Genomic DNA, 26,594 nt, shown 5'->3' on the forward strand with positions numbered 1-26,594 from the left:
CATCGAGTCAGTGATGCCATCCAACCATCTCATCCTCTGTCACCCCCTTCTTGTCCTGCCTTCAATCTTTCCCAGCATCAGGGTCTTTTCCAATGAGTCAGTTCTTCGCATCAGGAGGCCAAAGTATTGGAACTTCAGCTTCAACATGAGTACTTCCAATGAATAGTCAGGAATGATTTCCTTTAGGATTGACTGGTTTGATTCCATTGCTGTCCAAGGGACTCTCAAGAGTCTTCTCCAACACCACAGTTCAAAAGCATCTAGAACCACAACCCTCAAATGTTCCCTTAACTCACACTTTTCCTAAGAGGTATGCACAGAGGTTCAGACAGTGCCACCAAATGCCACATTCCTCAGGGATCTCTTTACCTCCTTCTGTCTCTTAGAAGGAACATCACAGATGTCCGGCAAAATCTCTGTAGACCATGATTTGACACTTATTGGCAGATATTTGCAAGGCAAGTATTTAAGGTAGAAAACAGTTATGTTTGCAACTTTAAAATAATCTCAAATGCATATTTGTCTTCCATTTTGTAGTTATTTGATGCAGACGCAGAAAAGGGACGTGAACTTGGAGGGGGAAGGGACTGAGATGATTTGGGAGAATGGAATTGACAAGTATACCCTCCTCTGTATAAAACAGATAACTGGTGGGAACCTGCTGTACAACACAGAGAGTTCAGTGCCATGCTCTGTGATAACCTAGAGGAGTGAGATGCAGGAGCAGGGAGGGAGGTCCCAGAGGGAGGGGATATATGTATACATATAGTTGACTGACTTCATTATACAACAGAAATTAACACAACATTGTAGAGCAACTATTCTCCAATTTTTAAAAATGTTTTAAAACTTTACCTTTTAATTTAAAAAAGAGTCTGTGAGGTTAACATATTCCTGTAAATGTTCCTTTTCAGTGCCTAGGAGAACATCTCAGCATTCAAACTGGACTGAGACTTCCATTGTTCCTTTTTTTTTTTTCCAGTGAGGGTATCAGGTAAATGGAGAAAACTATAGTTCCTCCATCCAAATAATCCCTTCTGGATCAAAATAACATTCCCCCCCTATTATCTATATAAAGAAAGTAAAGCAAAGAGAAAGAGGTTAAATACCTTCTGCCCACCTCTTCTCAGAGCCCCTAACACTGAGACCAGCAAACAAAGCAGAAATAGAGTCAGGCTGCTATTTCCATCCAAAGAACCAACCTTCCCTCCATGTCCAAAGAAATTAAAATTTTCCTAAAAACAAATACCCATCCACTGATGACTCTGGTCCAGAGACTACAAAAGAGCAAAACAATCTGAATTTTCAAAGTCCATGATTGCAAGTTCCTTTTTCAGCTCCCAGGCAGAGCAATTGCATTCTACGTTGAAGGAAAGATGACTGGCGTGGCTAAGCTCTAACTAAGAAATATGACCTTTGGCCAGCAAATATTTCCCAGAGAGATTCCACAGCAGGAGTGTTGGATTTCCTGAGCCTCTGGGCCTCACTGAAAGAACTTGGAGCTGAAAATTTGGAATGAGAGTTCAACGTGGAGTATCATTCTCCTGTCATATCACGGCATGGCATGATATAACGAGCATCACCATTTCTCCAGACATTTACTCAATCACTCATGTTCCCAAAGGCCACAGAGAATGTAGAACTGTCTTCTTTTAGGCTCTTTGGCTTGAGATCATTTTGGCCTTTGGACAGGAGGACAAAGTGCCTTGCCGTGTGAGAGAGAGATGCAAGTAGAGGCTGACCATCTACAGACAGTATCCCTCTGCCTTTACTGGTTCCCACTGTATTTCCCTGCTTCTCCTCTCCCCTCTAGAAAGGAGTGTCATCTGCTGTCCTTGCTTTTCAGGGCATAGGGCAGAACTCATAAGGGCATGAATCTGCCCAGCTTGGAAGATGCTGATTAAACCTTAGCCTGTTGGAGACTGTCCAGACATAAAACCAGGCTCCCTGATGTATCATTCTTTCAAAACAGTGAATGGGGACTAAAAGGATGACAAGGGCATAGAGACAGTTAAGGATCATACCCCCAGGTTCAACAAATATCATACCTCAAATGGGTAGGTTACAAATCTAATCTTCCAATTTTCTTGGTGTTGTTCAGTCACTAAGTCACATCCAACTTTTCAAGATCCTATGGACTGCTGAAAGCCTGGCTTCCCTCTCCTTCACTATCTCCCAGAGTTTGCTCAAACTCATGTCCATTGAGTCAATGAGGGCACCTAACCATCTCATCCTCTGTCGCCCCACTCTCTTGCCTTCAATCTTTCCCAGCATCAGGGTCTTTTCCAATGAGTTGCTTCTCACATCAGGTGGCGAAAGCATTGGAGTTTCAGCTTCAGCATCCGTCCTTCCCATGAATAATCAGGGTTGATTCCCTTTAGGACTGACTGGTTTGATATCCTTGCAGTCCAAGGGACTCTTGAGAGTCTTCTCCAGCACCACAATTCAGAAAGCATAACTTTTTCAGTTCTCAGCCTTCTTTATGGCCTAACTCTAACATCTGTACAAGATTGAATGAAAAACTATAGCCAACCTGTAGTAAAACACTGTGAGTAGAACACCAATACTTGCGTACTAATATTTAACTGAAGATGTGTCAGAAAGTTCATTTCTGACAGAGCTGGTTCATAGCTCTTTAAAGCAAGGGTCCGCAACCTCCAGAACCTAATGCCTGATGCTCTGAGGTGGAGCTGATGTAATCAGAACAGAAATAAAGTGCACAATAAATGCAATACACTTGAATCATCCTGAAAGCATCCTCATCCAGTCTGTGGGAAAACTGTGTTTCATGAAAAGGGTCCCTGTGTCAAAAAGCTTGTGGATCACTGCTTTAGAGCTCACCAGCTTTACTCTGGTCTGAAGAGGAACTATCTGGAGGGCCATATGTTAAAACACTTTAGAAAGGTCAGGTGCACCCTGAGTTAGACTTAACAGATATGTATTAGGCACTTACACTTCCCAAGTTCTATGCTGACAGCATTCGAAGGAAGAGTCACCATATGATGGTGTTGAAGCTTTGACATAGTGGGACTGCAGAGCCAAGTGGAAAGAATAGGAGGTTTGCTACCTGACAAAACTGGGTTTAATTCCTGACTGTGAAACATAAACCGTGTGGCTGACCTTGCACATGTCACCTGATTTTTTGCATCAGATTTTTTTTTCATCTGCAAAGTGGGATAAGATATTTACTTTTCCATAAATATAAAAAATTACATTTAAAATCATATTTTCATCTTATCAGATTGACAAAGAATAAAAAGAATGATAATGTGCAGTGTTAAAAAGGGATGGAGACTAGGCCCTTTCATTCATCAGTGGTAGGAATATACATCTGCATATCTTCTATAGAGAGAAATCTGGCAACAATATGCATTAAATATAAAACATGCATAACATTTGACTAAAAACATGACTTTTAAGAATTTATCTTAAGAAAACGACCTCAGAAATTTGTCAAGAGACTGACAAGACTCTTCACCTGTAGTTTATAAGGAGAACTGTTTGAGTTAATTGTGGCCCAACAATACAGTAAGATCGCTGTTTTAAAAACTAATAACACCATCTGTATTCTTTGCCATTAGGAAGACGCTGTTTGTTTTTAACTCTACTACAAAACACATTATCTTATAGAAGTTAAAATGGGTTTGGGTATAGAAATACATGTAAAGAAATAACTGATATACCCGAAGCTGTAGATTTATGAACAAACGCTAATGTATCTTCTTCATCTTCCTAATAGTGTTTCTCTCTGGGCAGCCTGATTCAGGGAGGGACTCCATGTTACAAAATTCCACAGGCACAATGTAATTATCATAGATGATAATGTGAACAGTGCCCCTTGGAGTAATGCAATGTGTTAGCCTGAAATTTGGGTGCTTTTTAAATTTCTTCTTTAAGCTTTTTCTCCACAGTGGGACTTTCTACAATAATGATGCTGCATTTTCCCCCCACTAGAAACAATAAAACCACTTTATTTTTTGAAAACAAAGAAGTCACATATAAACAGTAATAAGCCCAATGCAAGCACGTAATGGGCACTCTGTAGATGGATGCTTTGTGCTTGCTTTTCACTAGTTGTCTCTGAGCTCTCAGCCCACAATTCTGTCTTCTTCTCTGTCACTCTGTTGCTAAAACTCTGCAGACTGCAATGATCAGACTACCTTGCCAGTTGACTTTCTGCTAGGTTCCGCAACAAGAGGCACTAAAGAGAGATAAGAAGGCAGGAGGAGGAAGTAAAAGATACCCTCTATGTTTCCCAGTTCCAGTTAATGAGACTAGAGCAGCAGCAGGTGATTGGCTCAGCCCCTGCCTCTTAAGATGCATACCAATAGCATCACTGCATCCTCTCATGGGTACCAGCAGCAGGTGGGATGTGTCCCCTTGCTATTTGGATATTACACTCTTTCACCTTTTCACCTGTGACCTTTGGTATACTGAAGCCCATGACAAGTCACATTTCCTTCTCAGAGTTCCAAACACCAGTGTTTTGGAGCCTTTCAGCCCCTGGGTTCCAGTAACTCCACAGCTTCCCTTTGCTTCCCCAGGCTTGTAGGCAGTGCCTGCCTCTGCAAATATTAATCATCTGGTTTCTTCTGCATTCCCCTTTTGAACTTTCAGATTTCTATCACTGTGTGAATCAAATCCCATCTTCTTCAACACCTATTATCTTGATTGTATCATGTATCCTTTCATAATTAAAAAACAATAAAGCTATTTTATTTTTAAATGTCTCAGTTATACTGAGCATGATTTTTAAGACACGTTAGCCATTGTACTTATTATCCACTGTCTCCTTAAGAGTTTCTCTAAGTATGACTGCCACTGCTCTTCTTCACCAATCTGAGGCATAGATACTTTCTTTCAATCTCAATAACACAGCTGAAACAAGACAGAAAGGCTTATTAGCATTTTACTAAAATCCAACCAGTCCATTCTAGAGGAGATCAATCCTGGGTGTTCATTGGAAGGACTGATGCTAAAGCTGAAGCTCCAATACTTTGGCCACCTCATGCGACGAGCTGACTCACTGGAAAAGACTTTGATGCTGGGAGGGATTGTGGGAGACGGGGATGACAGAGAGTGAGATGACTGGATGGCATCACCGACTCAATGGAGGTGGGTTTGAGTGAACTCCGGGAGTTGGTGATGGACAGGGAGGCCTGGCGTGCTGTGATTCATGGGGTTGCAAAGAGTCGGACAGGACTGAGCGACTGAACTGAACTGAACTGAAGAATAAATGTGAAGAGCTGACTCTTTGGAAAAGACCCTGATGCTGGGAAAGATTGAGGGAAAGAGAAGGGGATGACAGAGGACGAGATGGTCAGATGTCATCAGTGACTCAATGGACATGAGTTTGAGCAAATTCATGGAGATAATGAAGGACAGTGAATCTGGCGTGCTGTGGTTCCTGGGTTCTCAAAGAGTAGGATACAACTTAGTGACTCAGTAACAATAATAAGAATAAAGGATATAACAGATGATAACTGCTCACAGCAAATTTAAAACTGAGGATTGATGATAGCTGTTCTTATTCTCAAGCAGCAAGTTGAGCAATTACTTCTTCAGACCTCCTTGACATCCTAGGTGCCATCATTCTAAAATGACCCTCGATGATGTAAGGGGGACCAGAGTTTCTCCAGTTTCAAGATCATACGAATTATCTCTTCCCCCTAAAAGGTCCATTTGTCAGGCATCTTTTCCTGTTCCAGGATTTACTCCTTTCTGGGAAGATTGATACTGGGAATAGCCAATTCATTCAATGACTACACAGCTCTCTACCCACAAGGAGGTCTTCATGGCCAGTAGTAAATGTATCGTGGCATGAAAAGTAAGAATGCTCACTTCCATGTTCTAAAGATCCAGCAGCACAAACCTCTGAGTTACTTGTAGGGTTTTATGTATGTGAGGAGGCAGCCCAAGAAACACCTGATGTTGAATTTCTCATGAGTCTATTGGTCAGCAGCTCAGAGAGTATCTTCCATTTTTACCTGTGCAAATTTTTTAAAGATTATATACTCACTACAGTCCTTTTTTTTCAAATGTAACTGATCTGTGAAATCTGAAAATCTGAGAATCAGTGCTACATGTTTTTATCTTGAAGAGATTTGAAATACATTCAAAGAATTGAGGTCATGTAAGAGGGAAGCTGGTAACATATCAAAAAAAGGAAGGAAGAGACCTAGGCAACCCCAAAGGTGAAGTGAGCCCAAAGGGGATCACCATAATCACTTTGTGATCCTGAATAGTCACCTAAGTGAAAATGTACTAGAGAGGGCAGTGGAAGAGGAGCCCAGTGACCAAAACTATTCAAAGTCAGACGAGTGCTGTTTACAGCCGGAAAGTTGGTGGCACCAGGAAGGATGTCTTCTACAATGCAAAAGCTGGCAGGATATGGCAGAGTGTCCGGGCTTAAGCCAAGCTGGGAATTCAAATTCCATGAAGGAAAACCAAGGATAAACCGATTCATTTATCATGGATCAATACTGTGGAAAGCTGGGAAGGCTATGCCTTCTTTCATCCAAGTCACATTGGATGTCAAGATCAAGGTCAACAATTTGAGATTGACACGTACACACTGCTATATTTTAAATAGATAACCAACAAGGATCTACGGTCCAGCACAGGGAACTCTGCTCAGTGTTATGTGGCAACCTGGATCGGAGAGGAGAATATTTCCATGCATATGAATGGCTGAGTCCCTTTGCTGTCCACTTGAAACAATCACAACATTGTTAATCGCTATACTCCAGTATAAAATAAAAAGCTAAAAAAAAAAAAAGGACTAACTTTAGAAACCATTTCTGCTGATGGGGCTGAGGCTTTACTTGCATCTCCATCTAGTACCTCAGCTGGTAAAGAATCTGCCTGCAATGCAGGAGACCCCATTTCAATTCCTGGGTTAGGAAGATCCCCTGAAAAAGGGATAGGCTACCCACTCCAGTATTCTTGGGCTTCCCTGGTGGCTCAGATGGTAAAGAAACTGCCTGCAATGATGGAGACTCCAGTTCAATCCCAAGGTCAGGAAGCTCCACTGGAGCAAAAATGCCAACCCACGCCAGTATTCTTGCTTGGAGAATCCGCATGGAGAGAGGAGCCTGGCAGGCTACAGTCCAAGTGGTCGCAAACAGTCGGACATGACTGAGTGACTAAGCATACCATCTAAGTCTGGGAAGAGTTGATAGATTAAAATCAATATGGGCTCTGGAGGGAGAGTGGGTCCAAACCCCAATCCTGTCACAAGCTAGCTATACAACCTGGGCGTGTGTGTGTGTGTTTGCCTGAGCGTTTTAATTATCTAGACAATTTTTAGTGCCATTTTTCAACTAGGCTATGTGATAACTTATTTTAATCTCTCTAGTCTCAATTACCTTATCATTTAATGGACAGAGACTAAGTAATATACAAGAATCAGCCCAGCTGGAACATTTTAAGTTTCTTTTATTTTAATGCTTTTAAATCTCTATAGAAAAGGAATGCAGAATAGACAATAGTTACAGTCCTGCCTCTGTAATATCAGCTACTTAAACTGAACTGAATAGACAGCTAATGGGAAGCTGCTGTGCAGCACAGGGAACTCAGCTCAGTGCTCTGTGATGACCTAGATGGTTGGGCTGGTGGCGTGGGAGGGAGGCTCAAGAGGGAGGGGAGATATGTATACTTACAGCTGATTCACTTTGCCATACAGCAGAAACTAATATTGTAAAGCAATTATACTCCAATTAAAAAATAAATAAACTGCTCTGAAGACTTCACCCCCACATATGTATTTAAATTTATTTTCATACCTAAAAATTATACAGAAGATCTATTGATACTCCGGTTGGACCATAATTACTACTGGATTAAAAAATACATGTAAAAGAGTAAGATTCTTTCTTGCCTTATAAAAGGTGCTAAATATTTTCTTAGATAAAGTCTGTGAGGGCTTTTAATGTAGTAAAATAAAGCCTTCCCAACTCACAAATAAAAGGCTATCCATACTAAGTTTAAATGGTCCTAGATAGTGAAAATCATCAAAATTTTTATCTGATCTTTATAGCTTCATACGTGTCCTCTAGAGCAGAAAGCCCCAACCTTTTTGCCAGCAGGAACTGGTTTCATGGAAGACAATTTTTCCATGAACTGGCAGGAGGGATGGTTTTGGGATGATTCAGGACAATACATTTATTGTGCACATTATTGCTATCATTATTACATCAGCTCCACCTAAGATCATCAGGCGTTAGAATCCAGATATTGGGGACCCTTGTCCTAAAGCAGTCAGCTATTCCTTACGGAATGACCTTTGTTCTTTTTTTAATATTGGGGTAGAGTTGGCTTTATAATATTAGTTTCTGCTGGATTCAAGATGGCAAAACGCCATCTTTACTGCTTTCTTTACTGTTGTTTACTTCTTTTCCACTGTGGTCTTGGAAGTGGTAATCACGTTTGTAGAGTCCAGTGTTCTTGCCTGGAGAATCCCAGGGACAGGGGAGCCTGGTGGGCTACCATCTATGGGGTCGCACAGAGTCGGACACAACTGAAGCGACTTAGCAGCAGCAGCAGACTTGTGTATATACTAAGGACAAATATACTCTGATTCTACTGGGAACAAAATGTTGGCCTGTGTGTTGATTTTATAAAAATTCTTTGTCACTACCATCCACCCAGCAACCAAAGTCCAAAACTTGGGAATCACGTTAGATCTCTTCCTCTCCTTCACTTACTTGCCATGATGACCTTTTTTTTTTAATTTATTTTATTGGAGGCAAATTACCTTACATTAATATATTGGTTGGTTTTGCCATACATTGACACGAATCCGCCCCGGATGTACATGTGTTCCCTTTCTTGAACCCCCATCCCACCTCCCTCTTCCCCATATCCTCCCTCCAGGTCACCCCCGTGCACCAGCCCCAAGTATCCTGTATCATGCGTCGAACCTGGACTGGTCACTTATGATAATATACATGCTACAATGCCGTTCTCCCCAATCATCCCACCTTCACCCTCTCCCACAGAGTCCCAAAGACTGTTCTATATACCTATGTCTCTTTCGCAATCTCGTGTACAGGGTTAAGGTTACCATCTTTCTAAATTCCATATATATGCAGTAGTATACTGTATTGATGTTTTTCTTTCTGGCTTACTTCACTCTGTATAATTGGCTCCAATTTCATCCACCTCATTAAAACTGATTCAAATGCATTCTTTTTGATGGCTGAAAAATACTCCATTGTGTATATATACCAAAGCTTTCTTATCCATTCATCTGCAGATGGACATCTAGGTTGCTTCCATGTCCTGGCTATTATAAACAGTGCTGATGACCTTTTAAAGTATCACCTGTCTTCTCCCCCCTCCTGCTTTAATCAAGCCACCATTATCACCTCTGCTTTAACCCAACCGGTGGTCTCCTACTTTTATTGCATGTTGGAAAGAATTATAAGAATCTAGGGATCACTGCATCAGGCCTCCCAGATTACTTAGAACTCAGTTCAATACAAACGACCAGGCCAACAAGATGGTAGGATGTTTCTTTTGGAAACCATCTTTGTGATTTGTTTTTCTGTTACAGACATATGTTGCTAAGATATCTTTGGCTTGGCAAGATCCTCTCTATTTCTGCTAGAAAATCCTGGCTTTGTCTCCCTGACCGCTGCTATTAAAACCTCTCAGCCATCCTCAGAGTCTCCATTAGCATCAAGGAAACTACTCCACCTTTACACGGTTTTGCAAACTCCATAGGGGCCCATAATTTCTTGTAAAAGAAAAGCTTCATGTGGTAGATTAAGTGCCAAGTTCAAGTTCAGGCTTTTTAATCTTTAGGCAAAGCTTGCCTCTTTGCTGGTCAGACCACACACAGGGAAGTTTTGTTAATGTTAAGAAGCCTATGAATAGGAATGTGTCCCAAGAAAACCAATGAAAGTCAGAACATCAGAAACAACATCACATAAGGAATGTTTAGGTGAACTGCATCAAACATGGAGGGGGTTTCACCTGGGGAAGTTAAGACATGTAAAATGAGGGTAATATCTTATCCTTATTTTTACACATTTTAGGCAAAATGTGTAAAATTCATAAGATCAAAACAAAGAAAAACAAATCCACCTAATTATATACTATGGAATGTATATGTCCTTAAATAGAATGTCACTGAAAAATTTAAGTGGATATTAGATAAACCATGGGCTTCTCTGGTGACTCAGTGGTAAAGAATCCACCTACCAATACAGGAGATATGGGTTCAATCCCTGGGTCAAGAAAATCTCTTGGAGAAGGAAACGGCAACCCACCTTGCCCAGAAAATCCCATGGACAGAGGAGCCTGGCAGGCTAAATCCATGGGGTCGCAGAGTTGGACACGACTAGGTATATTCTGAGAAGGGTTCATGAGCTGAGGATTTTAAGCCTATTTATCATGTGATGTTATGATTCCATGGCAGCCTCAAGTCTTTTGGTAATGATGTTTAATGACCTGGGGATTTTCCTTTCAGTAGAATAAGGGTATGATTTCCAAATCCCTCTCAGCCAAAATGGTTTTGAGTGATCCAAAATAACCTACAAAATGCTTTGAGCTCCATGATGAAAGATGCTATATAAATAAAAAAGGTAAGTTAGTCATAATAAATAATGGTAATGATGATGAATGGTGGTGTCATAAAGAAGAAGCTGGCCTGCCATTAGGGAACCCAAAGCAACCAGCTGGAAATAAAGCCTGTCCAGACCAGAAGGATATTCACTGATGAGACCACATTAACCTTTCAAACTGAAACCTGGATCAAGTCTGATTCAGAGGTGTGAGCATCTGAAATAGAAGAAACCATAGTATTTGTTCCAAAGCTTGAATATTACCTTAGACTTATAAGACCTTTACCCAGATGGGTCAACAGGGAGTTTCCTCTATCAACAGAAGAGAAAACTAAGTAGGTCGGGGGAGAGCCAGAATTCCCAAGTAGAATTATGACTCTGAGCCCAGTGCTCTTTTCCCTCTCAACCAGACTCTAGATAATTCAAGGGAACATGTAACTTCAGAAAAGAGCCAACTTGAATGAGAAAATGTTTGAAACAAGGTCATGACCCTCAAGATGGCTTGCAGAGTTGTTTTCCATCCATTTAGGCTCAGTTAAGCATGCTAATAAAATCTTTAGCCCCTCGAGCAGGGAGGAGTCATTTAATGAGACTCAAGAGCTGATTCCTAGAGCTCAGTGAACACGTGGTAGGAGCCAGCTGAGTGCTGCTGGACCAGGAATAGACACTGTGCTTTGTCCCGCTTGAGATCTAAGAAGCCTGATTGCTGCCAAAGGTCTGATTGATGGTACCTGCTAAAGGACTTGTCCTCTCATGCCTCGTATGTGCCAACCAGCCCCCGTATGCAAAAAGTGCCAGACTGTGCCAACGAGTCACCATATACAAAAAGCAAGGACCCACCAAAAAATTCCATCAAAAAAAAAAAAATTGGGGAGCTACAAAACTAGGAAACTTGCTAAGTGGCTACTTTCTTTACTTATCTACTTTCTTGTTTTTTTTTAATTATATTTTTATAGGCTTTAGCTTTCATTTGCTTGCATTTTGGCATAATTTAACATATTTTATCATTTGGAATTTATCCTGATCCTCTTTTACTATTTTACCATCTCTATATCTTTAACCTTTTTAACTTTTCAATATTCTTTTTTTGTGCTTATCCTTTGAAACTAGTCTATTCTCAGCATTTCAACATTTATTAATATTTAGGATTTCTTTCCTGAAAGAAATTATTTTATATTTCTTAAAACATTTTCCTATTTATTTTAAGTCATTTTATCTCTGAAATTTTTCTTTTTCATATTTTTTATAATTCTCATTTTATCTGTTTTCACATTTTCAATATTGCTCTATTTTCTCAGTTTCTAAAAGTGTGCATTTGCTTAATACAGATATTTTAAATTGCAACTTCTTTTGCATCTTTAGCTCTTGAAATTATGTATCCTTTCAATATTTCTATTTATCTTGAATTCTGGTTTTTACATAGGATATCACTGTCTAATCCTATAGTACAAATAATCATTTATTACCAAAGGAAGGAATGTTAAGTTTTTTTTGCACAGCTTGAAGCACGTATGTATGGATGTTCACCCTGTCACCCCCATCCACTGGCTGTGTGATGTTGATTGAGAACCTGCTCTGCTTCCTGGGTCTCAGCCCACAAACTCTGAAAATGCTGACTCTTTCTAACACTGGAATTCATCTTTCCCAATATACGTTCTGAGAGGCATGTAGGAAAAGCACCATCCCAATCTTCTCTCTTTCGGCCAACCATTTCCCAGTCATTCCACTTTTAACCATTCCATGGCCATTCTTCAACCGTTTCAGCCATTCCATCTAAATAAAGTGCCACTCTTATTATAGTTGTATCCAGAATCCAGTAAAAACACAACTGAGAATAAAGACTTATCTGCAGTAAATGGAAGCAAATAAAAGCACCAGTCTTAACTTCATCAAATCCCAGTTTGAGGCCTAGCTTTGTCATTAACCCAGCCCAGGTGGCAGGAGGGAATGGGGGTGGGGAGTCATCTGATTATCATAGACATCAATTCCTTCCTTTTTAAAAGGAGAGTGTTAGATCCAATTCTTTCTAAGGATTCTTCTAATTGCCTATGAGTCTATACTTTTCTATTAAAAGAAACAATGAGATTGATATCAATGTTTATAGAGAATATCCTGATATTTATACGAGGTAACAGAACTCAAGAGAAGTTATTCCTGCCAGAGTACCGACACCTCTCAAGTCAAACCCATTGAGCAAAACAACAATCCGTTATCATGGTAACATAAATGCAGCCTAAGTTAGGCCAGGTGCCTGACATACTTGCCATTGATGACACCATCTGGGTTGAGCATGGGGATTATCTTGAAAATGAAGTTTTCCCTCAAGAGCCTAGCCACAGGGTCACTGCTGACCAGGAACTCCAAGGTCCCCTTCATCACCCAGCTAGCATTGCTCTCTCCTGGGTGAACTCGAGCTGTAATCACTTGGTACGGGCGCTGCCCTGCGTAGAAAAACAAAACACACATGCAAGAAAATTAAACCTAAATACAGTTTCCATATCCATCAAGACAATCTCCAGGAAGCCAGTTTTACACCTGACTGGCATAAAGCCTTAAATAGGTTGATTGTTTCTAATACACACCTAATGTGCATTTATCCATTTTCCATCTGCCTCTATAGTCTGTAAGACTCAGGAGAATATAAAGTTAAAGCTCAAGGCTGTTATCCAAACCGTAAGTACTTCATGGCATCAAAACAAGCCAAGAATCAGATTTTAGAAGACCACCAAAGAAACAGTTTTCCCTTCAGGATCCAGTAGCGTGATGCTGTATGTCCCAGATCTGAGACTGACTCTTATCTTCATCATTTACCAGTTGTAAGATCCCAGCTGCAGGACTTAATTTCTCCAAGGCTGCTTTCTCATGTGTAAAATGAGGACAATGATATTGACCTCCTGTAGCTGTTATAAAAACTAAATGATGTAATTATAAAGCACTTGGCATATCACTTGCCATTTGGTTTGTACCTGTTAGCTCTCTCCCTTCTCAATTAGACAATCTGTGGTTAGGATGTTCCCTCTCACTCCCCAGCAGTAAGAGGAGTCAAGTTCAAAACCTGAACTGGGAAACTTAATGACTGACTTTATGACACTGGAGCCAATCCTGGAGAGATTTCACAGAAGAAGGAAGTGCCTAGAAGTTCAGTCTTGGAGTTGCAATACTTCCTTCACTTTGCAAAAGAAATCAGGAACACACTCTGTCAATCACAAGGAGTGTATTGATACAATGGACCTCTATGCAGAATGCATTGGGAAAAGATAGACTTATCTTCCTTTCCTTGTTGATAGAAGATGCACACAGCATTGAGACCTATTCTCAGACCACGTCTGGGCTCAGGTGGAAAAAGTCTTTGATTGATTAGTGATGTCTGTCCTCACATACTTGAGGAAGTGGGAGGTGGGGAACATGTGGTATCAGACAAGCAATTCGCCATGTCTGCTCTAACCTCCTATTTGATTTTGTGAGGGTTTTTTGACTCTCGCTTCCTTCTGTATCCTCACCCAATTCCTTATTGCTCCTAAACTCATTCTAAAGATGAGAACTAAATTTTTGCCAGGTATAAATACATTAGCCACTAAACAGTCTAAAAGTTAAACAAGTCATTTTCTTCCTGATTATTCAAATCATGAGTTAAATATTTAACTATGAGTTTATGGCTTTTCTTTCCTTAAAAAGTAGCCTTTTTGAAGGTATAAACTGTGTCTCTAATTCTATACAAAGAAAGACAAAACTGAATAACCTCAAGAACCCCTAAATAACAAGGAATAAAAGATACAGAGAAATAAACTATTAATTACCCAATCATATTACTATTATCATCTATTAAAACAAACAAAATCCCCTCTGTCAACAGCCAACGAGATGCAGGTTTAAGGGGCATATATATTCATGCACTTTTATTGACTATGGTGAGAGAACATTACTTCTCTTTGTAGATCCTTTCTATTTTGGGGATAACATTCAGCTTTTTTTTTTTTTTTTTAATTTAAGCAGGTATCTTGAACATATTCCAGGAACTGCAGGAGGCATTGGGTAGAAAAAGCTGAACCTATTATAGTTCTTGTTCTGTAAAAGACCAAAGCACTTGTCGGTGGTGACAAACATTCAAGCAAATAATGACAAGCGAGCTAATGGAGGTGTAAATAAAGCACCAAAAATAGATCTGTCTGAGGGAGGGAAAGACATTTCCAGAGATGTGATGCTATTTATTTAGACTGGGTCCTGCAGAATAATTATCATCTAACTTGAGAGAAATGGCAAAGCAACCCACTCCAGTATTCTTGCCTGGAGAATCCCATGAGCCGAGGAGCCTGGTGCTCAGTAGTCCATGGGGTCGCACAGAGTCGGACACAACTGAGCAACCAAGCACAACCCAAAACAGAGGGTGAGGAAGGGTCTCCTAAGCAAAGAAAAAGACACGCGCGAAGAACACAGAGCAAACACAACCAGTATCCTGTTGTGTTCTTATTGTTTTTACCAGTCTGTGAAAACAATCAGTTTATATAAACTGGTGCTTTCAAGAATCAGGAAAAGGCATGAGTGGCTGAAGCAAAGAACTGGAAACCGTAGCTCGTGAATTTAGAAATTAGGCTGGTGTCACACTAGTAATATCCCACCTCATACATTTTGGTTTGGGTTTGGAGTTTATACTGTTGATCAGAACTTCTCAGTCATGAAGTCAGTGTCTCACGGGTATGCTATGATCTGTGATGAGATCTATTGAAGAATCACTGGTTATTAATAAAAGTGCAAATGTTTGCTTGTTTTATATATAGATATAGATAATATATAGAAATAGATACAGATATAGATATGGTCACATTATATATGTATATGTGTGTGTGTGTGTACATGTGTGCTCAGTTGTGTCTGACTCTTTGCAGCCCCATGGACTATAGCCCACCCTGTTCCTCTGTACATGACATTTTCCAGGCAAGTATACTGGAAGTCGCCATTTCCTGCTTCAGGGAATCTTCCCAACACAAGAATCAAAACTGTATCTATTGAGTTTCCTGCATTAGCAGGCAGATTCTTTACCACTGTGCCATCTGGGAAGCCCTGTATGTATACATGCTGCTGCTGCTGCTAAGGCGCTTCAGTCATGTCAGACTCTGTGTGACCCCATAGGTGGCAGCCCACCAGGCTCCTCTGTCCCTGAGATTCTCCAGGCAAGAACACTGGAGTGGGTTGCCATTTCCTTCTCCAATGCACGCATGCATGCTAAGTCACTTCAGTCGTGTCCAACTCTGGGTGACCCTATGGACAGAAGCCCACCAGGCTCCTCTGTCCACAGGATTCTCTAGGCAAGAACACTGGAGTGGGTTTCCATTTCCTTCTCCATACACAAACATATATACATATGTTCACAATATATATATCACACAAAATGTTGGTTACTTGTCCAATAAGCTTTAGTCTCCTTCTTTCCTACTACCAGACCCCTGATTTCGGGGGAGGTTAAAAAAGTGCTCAGAGTCATGAATCCTCTTAGAGGCAGGAATGGCCATGTGACAGGAGTGAGACCAGTGAGATGTAAATAGCAGCCCGAGGGTAAGTCTTTCTGGAAAAAGGATTGGAGAGCACAGTTTCACCTGGCAAAGGCCTTCTTAGATTTCTGTCTCTCGTATTTGTCTCTTCTTCCTTCCTTGAACACAGATCTGACACTTTAAGGTGAGGAAGCCAATTCGAGAATCCAAGTCACATGAGAAGATGGTAACCATAAAGGTAGAAAGAGCCTGGGTTCTTGAAAAACCCCTTAAGCAGCTATCCTGCACCTTCAATAGCTTCTTCAATGCTTCTAGATGTTTGAGACCAATAAACCACTATTTGACTGGGCAAATGTAATCACGTATGTGTTATATTTTATTAGACTCTAGTTCAATTTATATGAATAAAAGAACAGATTTAAAATCATCTTTATAATATGGTTACCTTGAATAGCATGCATCTAAGTGTGCTTTCTGGACTGGGGAGAAAAGAGAGACACAAAGAGTTGTAATGAGAATATTTGCTAGGTGTGTCCCAGAAATAAACAGTTGAGAACGTCTACTTTAAGAAACAGAGAGTAAATGATGACTTTTCAACAGGAGCAAGACATACCAAAGACCATGCTTCCAAAAAATCCTGACATTTCTATAGACTGTACGTTTGTTTAGTCACAGACAGTACAGCCTACCAGAGTAGAACACAACTTTTATTTTTTTAACTTTTTGTTTTATATTGGACGATAGCTGATTAACAAGGTTGTGATAGTTTCAGGCGCACAGCAGAGTGACTCAGCCATACATATACATGTAACTATATATATATATACACATATATCCCAAACTCCCCTCCCATCCAGGCTGCCACATAACACTGAGCAGAGTTCTCAGCGATTCCTTATTAGCTATCCATTTTATGCAGAGCCGTATGTACATATCGACCCCAAACTCCATAACTATCCCTTCCCCCCATCCTTCCCTGCTGGCAACCATGAGTTCAGAGAACAGCTTCAAGAGCTGTATTTCCAGAGTTCAAATTCCAGCCCCGCCATGTTCTCTCTGAGATGAATTATGTAAGTTTCTGAAGAAACTGAGTTTTGGACTGGATGTTCTGCATGTTAGACCAACAATTTGCTAACTGGAACTTACTAAGTGTATGGGGTGTGGGGGGTGGCATACAATCAGCTAGTTAGCACAGTTGAAGTTAGTTGAAGGTCAACTTTCCCACTATATCATTTGATCACAATTACTTTTCACTCCTTCCAAAGCAAGCTGTATTGACATGCCAATAAAAAGCTTATTGAGAAATAAAGAGGCTTGATGAATCTGTACCCAATCTGTGGCCTATTTTCAGTTCTATAATTCCATATCACTCTCTGTGGTTTTTGAACTATGCTCATTTACAGTATATTAAACAATAGTAAGTGTCCCCAGTCCATCAAGAAGTAAAAAAAAGCTTAAGCTCTTATAAATTTTCAGCATCAATTGGATCCTCTCATTGTCTGGGCCAGTTGAGTCCCATTGCCTGATAACTAGTGCAATTAGTGCATTATAGTCAATAAGTCAAATGCAGCTCTTGCAAGGAAATATCAGTGATGTTTCTCTTCTTTGGAAAGGTTTATAATTCACTAGATTGTCATATGCCACAAAATCTAAGAGGCTGTCCTAAAGAAGCAAACAGGGAAACTGTGGGTTCTTACAAAGACATTAGCATAAGCAGCAGTTTAGCCATTTCTAGTAGATTTTCCTCTCTTCCTTTCTGTGATTTAAGGCAATTTTGCAGTCATACTGGTGAGTTCAACCTATGGGACCATTCAGTTGTAGCAGCAAATGCTGCTCCAGAGAACCCATAATAGACAATAGCTGTAAACAGCATGCAACACACATACTATGTGTTTTTTCTTGTAATTGAAAATTTAAGATTTAATAACTCGTCTCTGCTTGCTGCTGCTGCTGCTGCTAAGTCACTTCAGTCGTGTCCAACTCTGTGTGACCCCATAGACGGAAGCCCACCGGGCTCCCCCGTCCCTGGGATTCTCCAGGTAAGAACACTGGAGTGGGTTGCCATTTCCTTCTCCAATGTGTGAAAGTGAAAAGTGAAAGTGAAGTCGCTCAGTCGTGTCCGACCCTTAGCGACCCCATGGACTGCAGCCTACCAGGCTCCTCCATCCATGGGATTTTCTAGGCAAGAGTACTGGAGTGGCTTGCCATTGCCTTCTCTGCGTCTCTGCTTAGGGGAGGGCAAAGAGTGTAGCGTATACATCTTTTATTTTTTCTCTGCAATTTATAAAATCTATTCTGGAGTCCATGAAGATCTATGGCGGAGGCATGGTTTGGCATACTGTAATTCTTAAAGTCACATATTAAATTTATGTCAGTGGCAATGACATCTGTTAGAAACAAGTAGAGAATTGTACAATCCTAAGAGATATCAGGCTCACAGCCAATGAAAAACGGAGAAAAAACTAAAGACATGTGTGATGTGCACCCAACTATATAAATAATCATTCATTTATTCCTTCTTTCTTTTAGTGTTATTATTAAGCTCCTACTGGCAGTCATGCTCAAAGTTCTCCAAGCCAGGCTTCAGCAATATGTGAACCGTGAACTTCCAGATGTTCAAGCAGGTTTTAGAAAAGGCAGAGGCACCAGAGATCAAATTGCCAACATCCGCTGGATCATGGAGAAAGCAAGAGAGTTCCAGAAAAACATCTATTTCTGCTTCATTGACTATGCCAAAGCCTTTGACTGTGTGGATCACAATAAACTGTGGAACATTCTGAAAGACATGGGAATACCAGACCACCTGACCTGCCTCTTGAGAAACCTGTATGCAGGTCAGGAAGCAACAGTTAGAACTGGACATGGAACAACAGACTGGTTCCAAATAGGAAAAGGAGTACGTCAAGGCTATATATTGTTACCCTGCTTATTTAATTTATATGCAGAGTACATCATGAGGAATGCTGGGCTGGAAGAAGCACAAGCTGGAATCAAGATTGCTGGGAGAAATATCAATAACCTCAGATATGCAGATGACACCACCCTTATGGCAGAAAGTGAAGAGGAACTCAAAGGCCTCTTGATGAAAGTGAAAGAGGAGAGTGAAAAGGCTGGCTTGAAGCTCAACATTCAGAAAACTAAGATCATGGCATCTGGTCCCATCACTTCATGGGAAATAGATGGGGAAACAGGGGAAACAGTGTCAGACTTTATTTTTTTGGGCTCCAAAATCACTGCGGATGCTGATTGCAGCCATGAAATTAAAAGACACTTACTCCTTGGAAGGAAAGTTATGACCAATCGAGACAGCATATTGAAAAACAGAGACATTACTTTGCCAACCAAGGTCCGTCTAGTCAAAGCTATGGTTTTTCCAGTGGTCATGTATGAATGTGAGAGTTGGACTGTGAAGAAAGCTGATCGCCGAAGTACTGATGTTTTTGAACTGTGGTGCTGGAGAAGACTGTTGAGAGTCCCTTGGACTGCAATGAGATCCAACCAGTCCATTCTAAAGGAGATCAATCCTGGGTGTTCATTGGAAGGACTGATGCTAAAGCTGAAACTGAAATACTTTGGCCACCTCATGCGAAGAGTTGACTCACTGGAAAAGACTCTGATGCTAGGAGGGATTGGGGGTGAGAGGAGACGGGGAAAACAGAGAATGAGATGGCTGGATGGCATCACCGACTCGATGGACATGAGTTTGAGTGAACTCTGGGAGTTGGTGATGGACAGGGAGGCCTGGCGTGCTGTGATCCATGGGGTCGCAAAGAGTCGGACACGACTGAGCGACTGAACTGAACTGAACTGGCACTCTATAAGTGTCTTGAGATTTCAAAAGAAATGATTTTTGCCGTCAGGGAACTAATAATAGTCTGGTGAGAAAGACAGGAAAACAGATAATCATGATCTTAAGTGATCAGGGGAAACTGTCAAAACATTTCCAAAGCACAGTGGAATGCTCATTATGACATTATTTATGGTCATGTGAGCACCTGGAAGTTACTTAATGTGCATGCACAAGAAATTAGTTAAGGAAATGATATATAAAACAGAATACTATGTAGCCATTAAAAATGGCACATAGATCTCTTTCTATTGATATTAGAGGGTACCTGTCATATAATGATGAATGAAAGCAATACAGGTAAGATACCTGTATTGTAATGGATCCTATCTGTGTTTAATTGTATTGCTAGATACTTAAAGGCATCTGTACACAGAGACAAATCTGTGAGTGGAGGTCATCTGAGTCATTCTTATGTCCTCTTTATCCTGACCTAATGTGTCTGTCTCTCCAGAAAATAGCAATCATATGTCAGTTTTCATAGAGGCAAAATATTTGTCAATATTTCCATATTTTCAATACATTCTAAAATATTTTCCAATAGTAAAACACAGAAAAATTTTTAAAAAATAAATAAATCTTCACAGAAGAGGTGACGTTTGATCTGGTTCATCCCATTTTAACTGGATTTTGCCAGATGAAGAAAAGAAAGGAGGGAGATGAGGGACTTTCCTGGTGATCCAGAGGCTGGGACTCCATACGTCTACCACAAGGGGGTTTCCCAGGTGGCTCAGTAGGTAAAGAAACAACCTGCAGTGCAGAAGACCTTGGTTTGACCCCTTGGTTGGGTAGGTCCCCTGGAGGAGGGCATGACAATCCACTCCAGTATTCTTGCCTGGAAATTCCCATGGACAGAGAAGCCTTGCAGGCTACAGTCCATGGGGTCACAAAGAGTCAGACAGGACTGAAACAACTGAGCACTCGTACACGCAGGCAGGGAACTAAGATTCCCCACTCTGCATGGTGTGGTCAAAAAAAAAATCAGTAAAATACTTTGAAAAGAAAAGAAAGGTGGGAGATGATAGAAAATGGATAAGTTGATATATTTGCAAAATAACAATGTCATAAAGCACATAGTGTCTGAAGAAAAGCGATGTCGTTTATGTGACTGAAGCAATAGCTATACAGAAGATAAGAGTGATGCTATAAGCTAAATCTGTACCTGATTCTTTTAAATAGGTCTTTCAGCCAGGCTAAGGAATAATTTTATAGGCTATGGAAGCACCATGAAAAATCATTCTACAATGGTGTGATTAGATGGGGACTTTTCTTGGAGCTAAAGATGGTAGGAGAAATAGCGAAAAAGCACATATTGTGATATTAAGGTCAAGTCAGCTAACATGACCTTAACTCTGGAAGAGAGTGGATAAAAATGGCCTGACTGAAGGGCAAGGAGGTGAAGAAAGAGATCAGGAAACAAATGGAAAAGAAAATGATATCATTTATATGCATAATCTTTTAAAAAATGATATAAATGGACGTATTTACAAAAAAGAGACAGACTCACAGACTTAGAAAACAAACTTATGGTTTCCAAAGGGGAAAGGTAGGAGAGGGGAGGGATAAATGGGAATATGGGATTGACATGTACACAACACATTTAAAATAGTTAATCAACAAGGACCTACTATACAGCACAGGGAAATCTGCTCAATATTCTATAATAACCTAAATGGGAAAAGAATTTGAAAAAGAATAGATACATGTGTATGTACATCTGAAACACTGCTGTACACCTGAAACCAACATGGCATTGTTAATCAACTATCAGTTCAATTCAGTCACTCAGTCGTGTCCAATTCTTTGCAGCCCCATGAACCACACCACACCAGGCCTCCCTGTCTATCACCAACTCCTGGAGTCCACCCAAACTCATGTCCATTGAGTCGGTGATGCCATCTAACAATCTCATCCTCTGTCATCCCCTTCTCCTCCTGCCTTCAATCTTTCCCAACATCAGGGTCTTCTCAAATGAGTCAGCTCTTCACACCAGGTGGCCAAAATATTGGAGTTCCAGCTTCAACATCAGTCCTTCCAATGAACACCCAGAACTGATTTCCTTTAGGATGTACTGGTTGGACATCCTTGAAGTCCAAAGGACTCTCAAGAGTCTTCTCCAACACCACAATTCAAAAGCATCAATTCTTCGGTGATCAGTTTTCTTTATAGTCCAACTCTGACATCCATACATGACTACTGGAAAAACCACAGCCTGATTAGACAGACCTTTGTTGACAAAGTAATATATCTGCTTTTTAATATGCTGTCTAGGTTGGTCATAACTTTCCTTCCAAGGAGTAAGCATCTTTTAATTTCATGGCTGTAATCACCATCTGCAGTGATTTTGGAGCCCAAAAAAATAAAGTCAGCCACTGTTTCCACCGTTTCCTCATCTATTTGCCATGAAGTGATGGGACCGGATGCCATGATCTTAGTTTTCTGAATGTTGAGCTTTAAGCCAACTTTTTCACTCTCCTCTTTCACTTTCGTCAAGAGGCTCTTTAGTTCTTCTTCACTTTCTGCCATAAGGGTGGTGTCATCTGCATATCTGAGGTTATCAACTATACTTCAGTATAAAATAAAAATTTAAAAAGAAAATCTCAATGAAAGAAGATTCTGAGAAAGAAAATTTGAAATAGAGTTTGATGGAAAGAATTATATACTATATAGAATATACGTGATACTAAAGTTTACCACCAAAGATAGCATGCTATGAACATTTTCTGCGCTGTTTGCTTTTCACTAATATATATTGGAGATCTTTCTAGATCAATATATAAAGATTTTTCTACATCTCTTTTTTAATTAGCTGCATGTAGGGTATTGTTCTTAAAGCATCAAACTTTACTTTCAAAACCAGATGCATCCACAGATGAGCATGGTTTTCACTTTGGTCCAGCCTCTTCATTCTTTCTAGAGTTATTTTCCCACTCTTTCTCAGTAGCGTACTGGACATATTGTACCGTAGCATATTGGACACCTACCAACCTGGGGTAGGTGTCCAATGTCATGTATTTTTGCCTTTTCATACTCTTCGTGGGATTCTCAAGGCAAGAATTCTGAAGCGATTTGCCATTTCCTTCTCCAGTGGACCACATTTTGTCAGAACGCTCCACCATGAGCAGATCATCTTAGGTGGCCCTGCACGGCATGACTCATGCCTTCATTGAGTTACACAAGGCTATAAATCCATGTGATCATTTTGGTTAGCTTTCTGTGGTTGTAGCTTTTGTTCAAGAAGCCATGGGATTATAGTTCTTGCTTCTTATGTCTGCCCTCTGATGGATGAGATAGAGGCTTGTGAAAGCTTCCAGACAGGGGAGACTGGCTCTGGGGAAAAACTGGGTCTTTCTCTGGTGGGCAGGGCAATGCTCAGAAAATCTTTAATCCAATTGTCTGCTGATGGGTGGTGCTGTGCTCCATCCCTGTTAGTTTTTTTGCCTGAAGTGAACCAGTCCTGGAGGTTACAGGCTCCATGGAGTATTGGCAACCTTCAAAAAGGGCTTATGCCAACATGCCCTTCCCTGGTAGCTCAGCTGGTAAAGAATTCACCTGCAATGCAGAAGACCCCAGTTCAATACCTGGGTCGGGAAAATCCTCTGGAGATGGGATAGGCTACCCATTCCAGTATTCTTGGGCTTCCCTGGAGGCTCAGACAGTAAAGAATCCACCTGCAATGTGGGAGACCTCCGTTCGATCCCTGATCTGCCTGCCCTAGAGGAGGACATGGAAACCCACTCCAGCATTCTTGCCTCGAGAGCCCCAAGGACAGAGGAGCCTGGAGGGCTACAGTTCATGGGGCCACAGAGAGTCAGACACGAGTGACTAAGCACACGCCAACATGCACCTCCCAGGACTGCTGGTGCCAGTGGCCCTGATCCTGCGGCAGGCCACTTCTGACTCACACCTCTGTAAAAGACACTTAAATATTCACAGGCAGGTCTGGCTCAGTCTTTTGTGGGGTTTCCCCTGGGTTCTGGCAGACACAAGATTTTGTTCATACCTTCCAATAGTCTTGGTTTCTCCCAGTCCTGTGGAAGTCCGATAATCAAATCCCAATGTCATTCAAAGTCAGAGTCCCTGGGGATTCCCTTTGCCAGATCCCCAGGTTAGGAAGTCTGACACGGGGCCTAAAACCTTCACAGTAGTGCAATAACTTCTTTGGTATTCTTCAGTCTGTGGGTCACCCACCCTGAGGGTATGGGATTTGATTATAACATGATTATGCACCTCCTACATTCTCCTTGCGGGTTCCCCTTTGTCCATGGACAGGCTTGTTTAACTTTTATACAGAGTAGCGAGATGCTGGGCTGAAAGACTCACAGCTGGAATCAAGATTGCCAGGAGAAATCAACAACCTCATATCTCCAATGGCAGATAGCAAAGACTAAAGAGCCTCTTGATAAGGGTAAAAGAGGAGAATGGAAAAGCTGACTTAAAACTCAACATTAAAAATAACTAAGATCATGGTATCCAGTCCCATCAATTCATGGCAAATAGATGGGAGAAAAATGGAAACACTGACAGATTTTCTATTCTTGAGCTCCTAAATCACTACAGACAGTGTGACTGCAGCCACAAAATTAAAAGATGCTTGCTCCTTGAAATAAAAGCTATGACAAATCTGACAACATATTAAAAAGCAGAGACATCACTTTGTCAAAAAAGGTCCATATAGTCAAAGCTATGGTTTTTCCAGTACTCATGTATGGATGTGAGAGTTGGACCATACAGAAGGCTGAGCATCAAAGAATTGATGCTTTTGAACTGTAGTGCTGGAGAAGACTCTTGAGAGTTCCTTGGACTGCAAGGAGATCCAACCAGCCAGTCCTAAAAGAAATCAACCCTGAATATTCATTGGAAGGACTGATGCTAAAGCTGAAGCTCCAATACTTTGGCCACCTGATGTGAAGAGCTGACTCATTGGAAAAGACCCTGATGCTGGGAAAGATTGAGGGCAGGAGGAGAAGGGGACGACAGAGGATGAGATGGTTGGATGGCATCACCGAGTCGATGGACATGAGTTTGAGCAAACTCTGCAAGATAATGAAGGACAGGGAAGCCTGGCATACTGCAGTCCATGGGGTTTCAAAGAGTCAGACATGACTCAGAGACTGTACAAGACATCACTTTATATTAAACGGACTGATTTTTTTTCAAGTTGTATCAACTTTACACTCCTGAGAGCCAATCAGTTTGATTAAAATATATGTCATTTCTGTAATTCTATATTTGTTCTTTTTTTCCCTCAGGATCTGTGCATCTATGTCCCATGAGAGCCTATAATTTTTCTTTCTTATAATGTCCTTTACAGACTTAGAGATCAATGTATGATGAGTTGGAAGCCATTACCACTTTTTCATGTCTGTGGAAGATTTTTGAAGTTTAGAAGTATTTCTTTCTTAATTTTATTTTAGAATTTCTCAGTGAACCTATGAGCCTAGATCTTTTTTCCCCCTGAAGATTTAAATAACAACTCAAATTATACAATAGCAAAACCAAATCATTAAAAATCATTGGAGGAAAATGTAGGTGTTCTGAAACAAAATCCAATGTTCTTTTCACTTGACCATATATTATTCTGTTTGTATACTTAAGAGGAAGGCTGAAATTAATCCTCTTGAGATAAAACACAATGATATATTGAAGTGGAAACAAGTGCCATGTCCATTTTGAGTCAGATGAGCTGGGTTTGAGGCCCTGTTCTGCATCCTACTAACTGAATACATTAGGAAAAATTGAATTATTTTAAAATCTAAGTCCCTGACCCATAAAATCAGGCTCTCTCAGGTCTTTGCAACACTAAATTCAATGATTATCAATGGCAATGTGAAATACTGTAGATAAAAAAATAAAACTTTTTGGCCAGTGGTTTCAATCCCCTTTGATTCTACTATATTCTCCTGTATTCTTTTAAGAGAGTGCCTAACAAGAAGTGAAATTACATGGAACTTCATCTCTCTTTCTTTTTTCTCTTTCTCGAATATTCAGATGCAAGTGCTAATTAGTAGAGAAGTCAAATGTCAGGTATTGGCAGAAAAAATAGAGAGCAGGTAATCAGTGCTAATAATAAGTTTCTGAACAATCAAGTGTGAACTGGATCTCCCTCGCTGCTCCTGATTACTGGGGCACAACTCCTTCCCAGATGAGCAGGGTCTACTTTTCACATGCCTTCTTTTACAAACACTTTTGGGGGTGGGGCTGGGGAGGCGGGCATGGGGCATGCAGGATCTTGGTTTTGTAACCAAGGGTTGAAGCCGTGCTCCCTCCACCGGAAGCACAGAGTAGAGTCCTGATCACTGAACACCAGGGAAGTCCATACCAACTCGTAAGCTACTGGTTTTCTGGCCCATATGCCATGAGAACATGCAACTAACCAGACTTCTGTTTCCAAACTAGTCTCATTTGGGGTTGCTCCAAATGGTGAGGTTAGAAACTTCAGTTCACCCCCAACCGATCATCTTCATCCCCACCCTCCTCCAGGGGCAAGAAAGTGAAAGTGAAAGCCGTTCAGTCATGTCTGACTGTTTGTGACCCCATGGACTATACAGTCCATGGAATTCTCCAGGCCCGAATACTGGAGTAGTCTCAGATCTTAACCCTCGCAGAACTCTGCACTCTGCCTTCCTCTCAAAACTTGAGAGATGATCTCCTGACCACAGAATGAAAGGTAAACAGCCTGAGACACTGTGG

At 40.8% G+C, this 26,594-nt stretch overlaps 1 protein-coding gene across 2 annotated transcripts in view; it reads right to left on the reverse strand.

Moving 5' to 3' along the window:
- AGBL1 (AGBL carboxypeptidase 1) overlaps nucleotides 1-26,594 on the reverse strand; it is a 943,700-nt gene that overhangs the window by 580,775 nt on the left and 336,331 nt on the right. For both annotated transcript variants that reach the window (XM_088829673.1, XM_055417758.2), the window contains exon 18: nucleotides 12,829-13,009. In XM_088829673.1, the coding sequence (XP_088685799.1) occupies nucleotides 12,829-13,009 (181 nt within the window). The remainder of the gene's footprint in view (nucleotides 1-12,828; nucleotides 13,010-26,594) is intronic.

This window comes from Moschus berezovskii, chromosome 21 (genome assembly GCF_049115385.1).
Source record: "Moschus berezovskii isolate FMDL1 chromosome 21, NW_MosBer_1.0, whole genome shotgun sequence".
Lineage (NCBI taxonomy): Eukaryota > Metazoa > Chordata > Mammalia > Artiodactyla > Moschidae > Moschus > Moschus berezovskii.